Source organism: Sander lucioperca, chromosome 19 (genome assembly GCF_008315115.2).
Source record: "Sander lucioperca isolate FBNREF2018 chromosome 19, SLUC_FBN_1.2, whole genome shotgun sequence".
Lineage (NCBI taxonomy): Eukaryota > Metazoa > Chordata > Actinopteri > Perciformes > Percidae > Sander > Sander lucioperca.
The window spans coordinates 15629946-15643380 of record NC_050191.1 but is presented as its reverse complement, the minus strand read 5'-3'; the positions used below and the strand labels follow the sequence as shown (position 1 = coordinate 15643380).

At 42.5% G+C, this 13435-nt stretch overlaps 1 protein-coding gene across 8 annotated transcripts in view; it reads right to left on the bottom strand.

The window, feature by feature from the left end:
* The window catches only part of utrn (utrophin), a 190884-nt gene that overhangs the window by 38498 nt on the left and 138951 nt on the right, over window positions 1–13435 (bottom strand). For all 8 annotated transcript variants that reach the window (XM_031322136.2, XM_031322135.2, XM_031322140.2 and 5 more), the window contains 6 exons: window positions 11751–11812; window positions 10816–10890; window positions 6826–7027; window positions 6446–6531; window positions 4945–5102; window positions 861–1027 (listed from right to left, as the gene is read on the bottom strand). In XM_031322136.2, the coding sequence (XP_031177996.1) occupies window positions 861–1027; window positions 4945–5102; window positions 6446–6531; window positions 6826–7027; window positions 10816–10890; window positions 11751–11812 (750 nt within the window). The remainder of the gene's footprint in view (window positions 1–860; window positions 1028–4944; window positions 5103–6445; window positions 6532–6825; window positions 7028–10815; window positions 10891–11750; window positions 11813–13435) is intronic.

Sequence of the window (13435 nt, the reverse complement as noted above, 5' to 3'; positions counted from 1 at the left end):
TGATCCCATGTACCATGCTAGCATAAAAACGACAGCGACTTGCAAGGGGGGGAAATGAAACAACACTACAAAATGTCTGCTATGCATTTTCCTTTCTCTTTCTTTCTTGCTCTCTGCCTTTCCCTCCCTCCATCGCTCCCTCTCATCGATCAATGACAGAACTTGGGAGACGTGTGCTTCATCAAATGTCTGACTGTGTTTCTCTTTCTGCTGGCAAAGCAAGGGATCTGAAGGGGACATTCCAGCAACCCTACTTCACTTGGGATAGTGATACATATATCTCCAGCCACAGAAAAAGCATTTCCCTGCACAACTGGTCAGTGAAAAACTACATTTTATGATAACTTGACTATAGCATAACACACATTTTTCTTACCTGTTGTTACTGTATATGGGTGTGCGTGTGTGTGTGCGTGTGTGTGTGTGTGTGTGTGTGTGTGTGTGTGTGTGTGTGTGTGTGTGTGTGTGTGATTGTGATTGTGATTGTCAGTCCTCCACAGTATCACAGGGTGGTCTGTTATGGATTGTTTGCCAGCCAATCAGCTCTTTGTGAACTTTGTGGATGTGGCAGTGTGTGTATGAGTGTGTTGCTGTCTTTGTGAGTATGTGTGTTTCCTTGCAAACCACCGGATGGTATTTAGTCAGTGGTGTATCAGCTGTTGACATTTAGGTAAATGCCTGCCCTCCAGAGCAGATCTGCCCTTTATGCTCAACCAGGAGAGAACAACACAGAACACTGCCACATTTGCTGTTTGTGTGTGAGGCCTGTTACATGTTGCAGACTTGTCTCTTTATTTTGTTTGTGTGTGTGTGTGTGTGTGTGTGTGTGTGTGTGTGTGTGTGTGTGTGTGTGTGTTCACCTGAAGCCAACAATAGGACACTCCTTGCAGATGTTACACTTAGCCTGATGTTTCGCCGTCTCTGCAGCAGCCACTCTGTGCAGGACCGGAAGCCAAACCATAGACTGGGGCTCCAGACGCATCCAATCAACAAACTGCCTGGGCTCCAGCTCCACCTTATTCGTCACCTGGGAACAAAAGAGGCAGGGCCAAGACCAACCAAGCAACCATGTGAAGTTTACAGTTTCTAAAAAAGTTCAACAAAGCTGACAAACTGTAAAGGCACTTTGTAGCATGATAGAGAAACATGTACAACATCATTCCCATAAATGAATAGCCGGCTGTAACTCTTTGCTTGTTACTGAAAGCCTAATAAAGATGCAGACAAATTTAAGATGACCATACATATTAAAGTGGCGATTCCCTCAGGCGCGTTACGGCCTTGAACTGTGGACCAAGACTAAATAACATTTATGAGCTCCTTATTCATGTTTATTGGTTGAAAAACCTAACAATAAACATTGATTGATGCCAACACCCTCACTGCCCTTCTCCTACACGCCCATAGCTTTGCTGTTAGCTAACAGCCATAATGCTCTGTGCAAGTAGCTATGAAAAACACCACCAAACTCCTACTCTTATCTGCTGCTCTAAACTTTTGGAGGTGTAATTGTTTATGTAACCTGTATTTGCACAGTCTATTGTTTTACATACTCTGAATGTGAAACGTGGCTTCTCCAAGAACAACTAACTAAAAATCAAGTGTCCACTTTCCAACATTTCAAAAACCAACTTGTCAACAAGAAGAAACTTTACAGACACAAACAAAACATCTACAAATTATCTTTCAGGAGAATATTTGTCCGACTGCAGATTATAATGAGCCCATTGGAAAAGCCAACACAGGGGGAGAAGCTTTGACATAGCTGTTGTTACCGCTAAACAAATCCAAGACGACCTTTCCATCATCCCTTCACAGAAAAAGGGCAGTGAATGAGGCAAAGGGCTGAATACATTTGAAATAGGAGAGAATAATCAAAAGAAATAGAGTAAGTGTGCGTGTGTATGTGTGGGTGTTCCCTGATCCCTTCCCAAGGCTTATAACTGTAGACTGTAAGTGTCTCAATTTGATTAGCATATCCCCCTGAAAATAAATTCATGCTCCAAAACAAACTAAATAGAGGCGCATTCAAAGCTTAAAATTGGAATCAGGAATTGGCTTTTATAATTAATATTTGCAGTTGTTTTTAAAAATTTAATTTCCCCAGTAAGCTTTGGTGTATGATAAGGGTAAATGTGTCCATAGCACCGAATATCGAAAAAGGTCAAGTACCAAATATTTACTCAGATTTGTGCTCTTCTTTACTCATGAAAAGTTTCTCATCTGAAATGTGCCAACTGTGGACTGTATTTCAAAGTTCTTGTACAGCTGCCAGTGTTTAAACAACGTCAAACTTCTGAGAAGTTTTAAGAAAAACATGTTTATATTCCTAAAAGTAAGTATTGTTTTGGTATTGATTCTGAAACTGAAATGATACCCAGCTCTGAAGATCACCTGGGTATATGCATTTCAGTTGATCAATCATTGATTATTTTTAATGTTCAGTAAATTATATGTCCATTTTAAAAACTTGTAAACCATAAAATGTTAAGTGTGATTCTTTTAGATGGGTTGAAGGCCATACTGTAAGGAGGCTTCTGTGAGTTACTAGTTGACAAATGAGAACACTGCCAATGACACTTCCACCCTGGTGACATCTCAAATCATCTTTACATCCTTCACCCTTACATTTGACCTTCCCCTGAACAATCAGAGTACCTCTCTGTCTCTCCTTTCCCCATACGCATCTTCGCCTCCCATCCCTCCTACGTGCCATCTAACGGCAGAATTATGGCACTTACAGATTAATTACTGCAGAGGAGATATGGCTGAAAGTATGGCTAGATAGGGGGATGGATGGATAAATGAAGGAGAGTGACAAAGGAACAGTTAAAGAGGCCATATTTATGGCGGTGCTACTCGTTCATCACAGGCCCATTAAACTAAATGGACTGGTTGACTGCAGTGTCACTGGCAGGGCAGACTGACACACAAGTGGCACAGCACTTTGCTTGTGTTTGTGGGCGTATATGAGAGAGTTTTTGTGTGTGTGTGTGTGTGTGTGTGTGTGTGTGTGTGTGTATATATGTGTGTATATGTGTGTGTGTGTGTGTGTGTGTGTGTGTGTGTGTGTGTGTGTGTGTGTGTGTGTGTGTGTGTGTGTGTGTGTGTGTGTATATGTGTGTGTGGTTTCTACCTGCCAAGGTGATTGAATGATTAATGAGCAACTGGACTACAGCTGGCACAGCAATTCATGATCAAGTCGGTGAGCAATTAGTGCATGTACTTGTGCATGCTGACCTCTCCGTTTGCATGTGTATATTAATAGGCAAGGTGTTTGGCTTTTATCATTACTTTGAGAAGAAAAAAGGAGAGCGAGATAAGGCTTAAAACTGCATCACTGCTATTTTGAGAGGCGCAGCACAGGAGATCAGTGAAATTTATAGCTTCCTAATTTTAATGTTTGGATCCCATTTATGACTGCCGAAGCATGAGCCAGGGGAGAAAGTGTGAAAAATGAAACAGTGATCCTGGGGGATGAAGACATCATTAAATGCCAGTAACGTCCAGAGATAAAGCCGGGGAAATTGGTTAGCTGGCCGCGGTAAAACACTAGAGGACAGCCAGCAGAAGACTGGAGGCCATTTGAGGCTTCATGGTTGGTCAGCAGAGCCTAAATATTGAAGCACTTTTACAGGATTGAGAGAGGCAGGTGTTAGATGGCTGGGAGACACAGAGGAGACTGAGGTGCTTAATGACTTCTGCTTTGGGAAGATGCACCAAAACTTAATCTTTTACAGTACTGATTACTTGCCAAAAACTATTATCAATAATGTAACTTGAAACATACTGACCACTTTGACCTACAGTAGCTTTGGTTACTGTGACTCTAAAACCTTTACATTTACATAAAGCTGGACAAAGCCATAGGGTAATTTAGAAGCCAATGCAGAAACGTTGGCAGAGTTTCAGCATTGTTACAACAGCCCAACAATAAATCCCATCTTTTTGAATCTCAAAATGTTCAGCTTTTTGAACATTGTATCAGATAGTTGTTGATTCATGTCACAAACTGGCTCAGAGAGTGTGACAAGAAGGAGCCCATGCATGAAATCTTCTTTGGATAAAAGTGAAATATCAGCCTTTTTTTCTTTTCTTTTTTTTTTTTTTTTTACAAATCTCTTTTAGCTATTTGTAGCAGTAACAAGGGGGTGAACTCTGTGCCTGGAGAGGGTGTTCCTGACTGCAGGACTATGATAGTTTTTTGAGATATTATGGAAATCTGTAGGCCATTTTGAGAAGAGTTGTTTTAGTTTAGTTTGTTTAGTTCTGGCTCGAGCCAACTTTGCAAGCCCTAACCTTAACTAGCCTTGGGTTGCGTTAGGGTTGCAGCTACTATTTTCATTAGCAATTAACCTGCTAATTATTTTCTTGATTGAGAAGTTTGGTCTATATAATGTCATAAAATTGTGCGTTGTGCAACCAACACTCCCAAAATCCCAATGTACCGTACTCAGTTTACTCTTATAGAGGGTGAAGAAAACCAGAAAATATTCACAGTTGTGAGGCTGGTGGTAGTAATTATTTTGGCATTTTGCTCAAAAAAGTATTCAAATTATTAATTAATTATCGATGTAGTTGCCGTTTTTTGGTATTGTCAATAAACTATTTGAATAATATATTTTAGTTTTATATTGCAAATTGATTCACTTTGTCCATGCATTGAGAGATTTGTCCTTCTTATTTTTGAGTTATGTAATATAGTGTATAAGTATATATAATTGTCATCATATGTGCCATGGACTGTTTTATACTGATAATAGATAAAATATTATGACTTTACAATGAAAGGAAAAATGTATTTGTGCGTTCTTATGCATGCATCCATTTCTTTATACAATTAGCATTTTAAGATTTCTTCCCCATGCCTATAATCTATCTAACGGACTGACATGTATGCGTTCAGTGCACATCTACATTGTGTGTGTCTGTGTGTGAACATACGTGCTGGAAGCAGCTGCGGACACTGGGTTCGATGTTGGAGCCTCCGAAGGCGGCCACCTCCCCTAGCTGCCTCGGGACCTGGATGGCTTCATGTAGCAGCAGACCAAGCTGCCTCTGGTCACAGGTGTCACCTGCTGATGCTACCTGGCTGAAGAGGTCTGAGCGGGGGGGGAGACAGGGTGGAGGTGGATGAGGAAGAAAGAGATAAAAAGAGAAAGAGGGAGTAAGAGAAAGAGTCAAAGCATGTGGGTGATATTTAAAATGAAAAATATAGGTATAAATAGATGTAGAGGGAGAAAGTGTGACGGTATAGCACGTAATGGGAGGGAAGGTGTTAGTGTGTGTATATGTAGGTGGGAGGTGGTAGGGAGGACACAGAAGAAATTAGGGAAATTATGCATTTTTAATCTTTCTGTCTTACTTCTTACATGCCAGGCTTTTTCTCCTCTAATCTCACTCTCCCTGCCTCCAACTCTTTGCCACATTCTCCCAGAGATTGACAGAGCTGTGCTGGATATGGATTCCTGCCCAGTGACACGCAGGCTCGGCCAGCTAACACGTTATATTTTAGATGAAGTTATAGAACATCTCCAGAGCTCGTGCACAAACTGAGCAAAGAGAGCAGATAGGGTAATCCGGAGAAAGAGGAGAGGGAGAGACGAAGGGCATGAAGGGATGACTTTGATCTCTGTGTGAGGCCTGGCCCTGATGCCAGCTCCTGTTAAGTATGTGTGTGTGTGTGTGTGTGTGTGTGTGTGTGTGTGTGTGTGTGTGTGTCCTCTGACTGAACACCCACATCTCCAACTCACTACTTTCTGCAACAAGATTCCATTTGACATGTGTAACAGTCACAAAAAGAGTGTTGAATGGCAACACGCCTGGTTAGGTGTGTGTGCGTGTGTGTGTGTGTGTGTGTGTGTTTGTGCGTGTGCATGTGCATGTAACTGACAGCCAATGAGACTCTAAAAGAGTAAAGGAGGAAAGGAGGAACAGCGCAATCAAGCATACTTGATTCCCTTCTCAGGCTAATAGAAACTGCCAGTGGAACGAATAGGCTCAGGGATTCTACGGCAAAAGAAAGGGGAGGAAGAGGAAGAGGAGAAGGAGGATGAGGAAAAGAAGGGATGCAAGAGTAAGTAAGATACAGACAGAAGACAAAGTGGCACTGTTGGATGGATGAACAGTGGTGTGAGCAGTGACAGCAGAGGAAGATAGACAGAGAGATAAAGCAGCAGAAACAAAGAGCAGGAAGCCAAAATGACAGTCTCCTCCGAGTGCAGCAAGCCTATATTCACGCTCGCTAATCCCCAAAAATAAATCAGAAAAGAAAATAGAATAAACGCGTAGGAGGTCTCTGGTGCTATTAGACAACCCATTCTCCAGGTCCTCTCTATCTCTTTCTTTCTGTGAGTTTGATTAATACTGCTGGGATTACAGCCATGCTGGAGCAGTAATGCTGCAGACTGGCCTGTAGAGGGGGGGGACAGCGGTTGGCACTTACATTTGTATTTCTCCTCCAGGTGTCCCTTGGAGAGAGAGAGCAAACCGATCTTCATGGATAGGACGCGGATCTTCCCACTGCGACCACTGCAGAGACCGACCACACACACACACACACACACACACACACACACACACACACACACACACACACACACACACACACACACACACACACACACACACACACACACACACACACACACACACACACACACACACACAGATCAGACAGTTACATTTCCAAAAGGCGAGGATGCAGGTGGCAACATGCACCATTCCCAGGTTTTGTCATAATCTGTGACAAATTCAGGAAACTAAGGAAGCTCATTCATAACCCTCTGCCCTAAATCAGAAACAGACGGCAGATGGCAAACGTACGTGTCGTAAACATTGAGCAGCCAGTTGAGACACATGTCAACACAGAGCGGCACGTTGACCAGGTCCTTGTGCTCCTGCTCCAGGCCGTCGTAGATGGACGTCAGGCAGTTGATGACGTCGGGGACAGACAGCAGCTGATTGTTGTTGGTGAGCTTGTGCTGCTCAAAGGTGTTCTGGGCCACACTGAGGTCTAACAGGTCCACTGTAGGAGAGAGAGAGATGGAGGTAAGAGTGGGCAGGATGAGAGGAGTTAGATACAAAAATAAGGGAAAACAATGAGAAGACAGAAATGAGGAGGATGGGGAGAAAAGTGAATGTGAAGAAGAGAGGAGAATGGAGGAAAGTTAAAACAGAACAGAGGGAACGAACAAAGAAAAAAAAGGGGTGACAGGACGGGAAAAAAAGGAGGGAGTTAGAACCCTTAGTAACCCCTCCAACTTGTTCAATGAGCTTTCAGCAGCGAAAATGCCAAAAATGGCACAGACTATTCATAGAGGCACTTAAAAACTGCAGACTTGACTGATATTTTGTCCAAAATAGTTCAAAACAACTAAGTGCGAGAGTCTGCAGGAAGTACAGACAGAGAACAGACAAATCATTGTGGTGAAATATTAATATGAGAGAGAAATCTGAACAGCAAAAGACAAACGAGGAAAAAATGTCAGACTGAGAGCAGTCTGGTTTCTTCTAATTTAAATGGTTGTTGGCTACATCTTCAATGATGGAAAAAAAAGGAATGTATTTATATCAATATCTCAATAATACTTCTATACTGTAGCTACATCACTGTGTGTGTTTTTGAAGGGGTGCTCTGCTATGCACGCCACTCTCCCATATTGCAATGTACAGTTGCTTATGTAATGCTGTGCAGCTATCTCACAGTATGCAGTACAGGCTATATATATGTATATGTATATATATTAGATTTGGGACACAGTTCAAGTGTTCTATTCTAGTGCATTGTTATTGTATTCTCTGTCTTGTATCGAGATAATGACATTCCTTGGAGTGATGAGACAAAATTAGTTTTTAGGAATAGATTGGCATTTTGGTAAATGTGCTTATTGCCTTATTCACACTCTTGCTGAGAGTTGGATGAGAAGATCAATACCACTCTTATATCTGTCTGTTTTTAAATTAAGACTGGACCTAGCAATCAGTTGGCTCAGCTTAGCCCAAAGACTGGAAACTGGTGGAAACAGCTAGCCTGGCTCGGTTTAAAAGTAACAAATCTGCTTATAGGTCACGTAATTAAGTATTTTTTTGTGTTGGCAAGAAAACAAATAAGCGTATTTCCCAAAATGTTGGACTGTTCCTTTAACAAGATTGTCTTAATGTACTGCTGACTCAAAACTTGGTGGAATTATTATCAAATATGCACTTGGGATGCTATGTTTTTGCATGAATTTACAGAATTTTTTGGCGTTTTTCCATTACATGGTACCTGCTCGAGTCGCCTCGACTCTACTCGCCTCGACTCGACACACTGTACGTCCGTTTTCCATTGCAGATTTTAGTACCGCCTCAGCGTGGCTGGTCGTATGCTGGCTCGACGCACACACCAGCCCACAAGTATAAACATCAGGCCACTTGAGTTTGTTTTACAGTTCTGTGGAGGCTCCACGCAGAGCTTTCGCCGTAGCCTGTGTAGCTTATGTAAAAGTGGCCTGATGTTTATACTTGTGCGCTGGTGTGTGCGTCGAGCCGGCCATGTGTGTGTGTAGTTAGGCTACGGCGAAAGCTCTGCCGGAGCCTCCGCAGAACTGTAAAACAAGCGGCGCCGCAGTAAACTGTCGTGACCTAACGCGACACACACACAGAACGTCTAAGGTGTGTGTTACCAGAAGACACATTTTGTTTCAAATGAAGCTGGAGGCAGCAAAAAAAAACAGCTGGCTAAACTGTTTAAAAATAGCGGGTTTGTTCAGGACACCCACGTCTGTCGCTTTCACGTCACCTTTTCGGCTCGCCTCAGCTCGCTTGGAACCTCGACTGAGGAGGTACTAAAAAAAGTACCTGTTAGCAGGTACCAGGTACTTTTTTTCGTAATGGAAAACCAAAAAAGGCGAGTAGAGTCGAGGCGAGTCGAGCTGGTACCATGTAATGGAAAAGCGCCATTTAAGGGCAAGCTCAGATCCTGATGGGACTCTTAATTAGTGTTTTATTCACAGCCTACTGAAAAGGTCAACCAGTTAACCCCAAAACATGTGGACAGTGTACAAATACACAGTGTGTTCTTTGCTACAGGTGTTTCATTAGCATGACCAAAATGAAGGCTGTTACAATGTAGATATAGAGCATTGCTTAAATAAATGTCACAAACATTTAACTTATTTAGACCTCCCCCTTGTGTACATTTCTATTTTCAGGGTACTGAATACAGTACACTACTTCCATCAAACAAATACTAAAATGCAGGAGGTTCAAAAATGTTTTACAGATATATTAAAATTGAAACAATGGACAAAAGGTTTTCATGAGGCATTAAGCCTCTATTGCTCTATATGCATCTCTCCCTCTGACCCTTTTCCACAAACCATTTAAACTCCCTCTCCTGCAGCATGTATCCTGCTCACCTCTTCTCATCACTTAAGTCTCCTCAGTTGCCCTGTTGTGTACTCCTAGTCAAGCCCTCCACAGCTCCTTGCCTTATGTTACCCCCTGCTCCCCAGACAGCTCTAATTACTGGGGTGTATCCACATGGAGCTGGCACAGCACTGCAGCCATGCTGTCAGAAAGCACGACTTTACTTCTCTCTAGCTTTCTCACTTCACACGCAGATATGAAGCAATGAGATATGAGAGGCCGTGGCACATTAGCCGGATGCCACGCAAGCTCATTTGTGCTTCACCAGACCCCTGGTACAGACTTAACCCAATTAGACATTTTATAGTATCCCTGTCATATGTGTGTGAGCCATTCTCTCACACACAGGCACGTGCGTGCACACACACACACACACACACACACACACACACACACACACACACACACACAGAGGTCTCCAAGAAAAGATTCCACATGAATCCAGGCTAATAATTAATAACTACTGATCCTTCTGCTGTGTGTATGTGCTGGCACGTGTGTGTTTGTATGAGCGTGTTTTGCGCTGTGACTGTTCTAATCTAATGTATGAAATTGAATTGCAGTGCCCCAAGTCAAAATCACTCAGGCTAATGCATTCCTGTCACAAACACACGCATGCGATCAGAGAGCCAATATGAGATAGCAAACTAAAACGCCTGAAATCATTCAAACTCATTAACAACCAACAAACACAATAACACACTTTGATACCCACGGTTATTCAGGTACACAGGACTACGCTGCACACACACACTACATGAGGCATAGTATACATCATCTGTTTGTTTCAAACATGCACACAGAGAAAACTTCCTACAAACAGCAGGATGTAAATGAGCAGTGTGAGCTTGCAGTGTGTGTTGCTATAATAATGTCAACAGCAGGATAATAGTTAACATTTGTCACCATTATTACACTGTGCTGAGCACAAGTAGCTGCTGCCATGCTGGTTGAAACCTCACAAAGGGGGAGTCTGTAGCACCTGCAGTGTGTGTGTGTGTGTGTGTGTGTGTGTGTGTGTGTGTGTGTGTGTGTGTGTGCGGATGGGGTTGATGGCCACCTGAGACTGTAGGTAATAGCCACCTTTATCAAAACAGCAGCTCTCTTTTTTTTTTTTTTTTTTTAAAGCACAGCCTAAAAAATTCCACCTGTGCACACAAAATGAGGCTATGCTCAACAGGCTTAACACAAGCACCAGCTGTGACTGTGCATAGTCAAAATCATGCACACACACGCATACTGACACAGTGTGTGCAATTTTAAAGCCAAAATATCCTTGGCTCCTGCGCAGTTCTGGCAAAGCTTCAAATCATTACTGCATCCCCTCGTTGCACCCAGACTTCAAAGGAAGCAGACCACGACTGTAGGTTTTAAGGTGTGTATGAGTGTGTGCGTCTTACTTACAACACAGTGCTTTCTGTAGTCTGCGGATCTTCATGGCTGTTCGGTATGCTGAGAATCTCACATTATTCAAGTCCGCTACAGGCAGGGAGAGAGACAGAAAGATGAAGGTAGATGGACAAAAAGAAAAAAGAGGCAGCAAATCAGAAAACAAAGCGCAACAGAAATCTGCCTACTGGGCAACACAAGCAGGACCTCTGTCTTCAATGAAAGCTGACTTTTTGTCAGTTATTGTCTACGGAGATGACCAAGGAGAGCGGTGGCTAATGTGGACTGCTTAATTAGGTTAGTAATTTCGGTCTCAGTGGGAGCCGGTGCTATTTGTTGAGCTGCTGGCCTGCAGCAAACACTCCCAAAGTTTCACAGCTTATTACTTAGCCGGCTGCTCATTAAAGAACAGTCATACTAGCCCCCCCCCACTGGGACAAACACATGCATATGATATGAACAGGGAGCAGGAGAGAGAGCGAAAAGATCAAGGTGCAATTTTCATCAAATTAAATGTAAACTGGAGTAAACTAACTAGACAAGAGAGAAATGGGTCTACAAGATTTTGTCGACCCCTCACAAGAAAACCGAGAACACACAGTGAAAATCTTTCATTGGAACTTTTTTACAAAGGAAATGCTATAAAACAGTTCACAGTGAATTCAGTGGATTATCCAGAGTGACAGGAACATAGTTTCTAGTCAGAAATGTTGCTGTTAAATTTTTTTAAATGACATTTTTTAATATTTTGTTGTTTCGCAGTGGAGGAAAGCTTAATGACGGTATGTGCAATATCTTAAAACATGGCCAAACTATCTGATTGGCCTGATACTGTATCAATAGAGGTAACTGAGAAAATGCTTTAAAGCTTAAACTGACCCTTTAACAAGATTTTGGGTCAAAATTATTTCAGGACCTGAAGACACTGAGTGATTGTGTGTGTGTCTTACCGAGTGACTGGTAGAGTTCTGTCATCTTTGGATGGTCCCAGCAGGTTGTCTGTGTCTGGTGACTGAAAAACACAACAACAGAGGAGAACCATTAGACCATTAAGCACAAAAACACATAAGCTGACACACAAACAGAACAGGAGCCACTGACGTCCACACACACACACACGCACACACCGACAAACACTTTCAAGACTTATCACAAAAGAAGAAAAAATTACAGCCAAATCTACTTTGAAATCTAAGGTACACAAAAACATACATACAAAATACCACGCCACAAAAACCTGGCCAAATGAACACACACGTGAAATTACACACAAGCTAACATCACTATGATCACCATCGCTTGATGTGTGCAAACACTGTCAAACTCAATTGTCATCGCGCACAAATTTGGGACAGAGGCTACAGATTCCTCCACAAATCCATAAATCATAAATAACACACAAAGCAAAAATGCCCACTGAATGAAACAGACACACACACACACACACACACACACACACACACACACACAAACCAAGCAAAAATTCCACATGAATCCAGGCTAGACACATACTGTGAATCCCTCTCATCACCACAGCATCTGTCTTTTCAAACACCATGGGACATAAATATATGGGGACCTAGTCTCCACTCCCTGTTTACATTTCTGCTTTTGACAGAAGCCTCACAGACAAACACACACAGAAAACATGAACAAACCAAATCTACTGAAAAACCAACGCTATAAAAATAAATAAAGTAACACCATGCTACAACTGATCAAACATGGTTGCCTTCACACACAGGACAGCAAAGAGTCAGACTTTTCTCAAGCTGCGGCTGCCAATCAGTGCATCTATTTGAGCTTTGCTGGCCGTGATGTGGTTGCGAGCGTATTTCAAGAAGGCATCTGGCTGTCAGAGGCCGCACTCAGAGCTGCGTGGAATGTTTGAGAAGATTTCTGGAAGACGTTTTTATTTTTTTTATTTTTAAATAAAAGTGTTTTTGAATGCAGAGGCTCTCTTGTGGTTTCTGTGATGGCTCACTCTCCACTGACAGGCAGCAGGAAGTGAAGTGGAGTGCTGACAGTGAACTGAGGTGGCCGACAGCAGCCCTCCTCATACACAGACGTTCATCGCTATTCAATGGCCATACAGACTGAACCCTTTCACACCTGCACGGGCATTGCTAATGCCTGGGTCTTTCAGTGCTGAGGACAGGCTCATGTTTTACATTACAAAGAGCTTGCCTGAATGATGGTTTCAATGAATCCAAGTCAGGGGATTTACGGTTATTTGCTGCGCACAAACACACAACAAGGAGGAAGAATGTTGGACATCCAGGCCACAACTTGCTGACAGCTATTACCATAAACATTTGTGTCATTGAAGTGTAGATCATCAGAGATGAATAGAACTGGTACAATAATGGGATGGGACACACAATCCACTCACTACACAAATCTGTATCATATTTATGTACACACACATTTCCATCACTCATAACTCATGAATGCCATAATGAGGACGACTGAGTTGTCAGGTTCAACTGTACTCAACACTTTCCCTTCAATGCATTCCCTTTGTAATGCCTAAGCAATCTTTCTGTTGTCCTGTAGGAGGAGGAAAAAACATAACTGTTGACACGTTTACTACAAAGCTGCTACAGTTTAGATAACACGGCGGGAAACATTCACA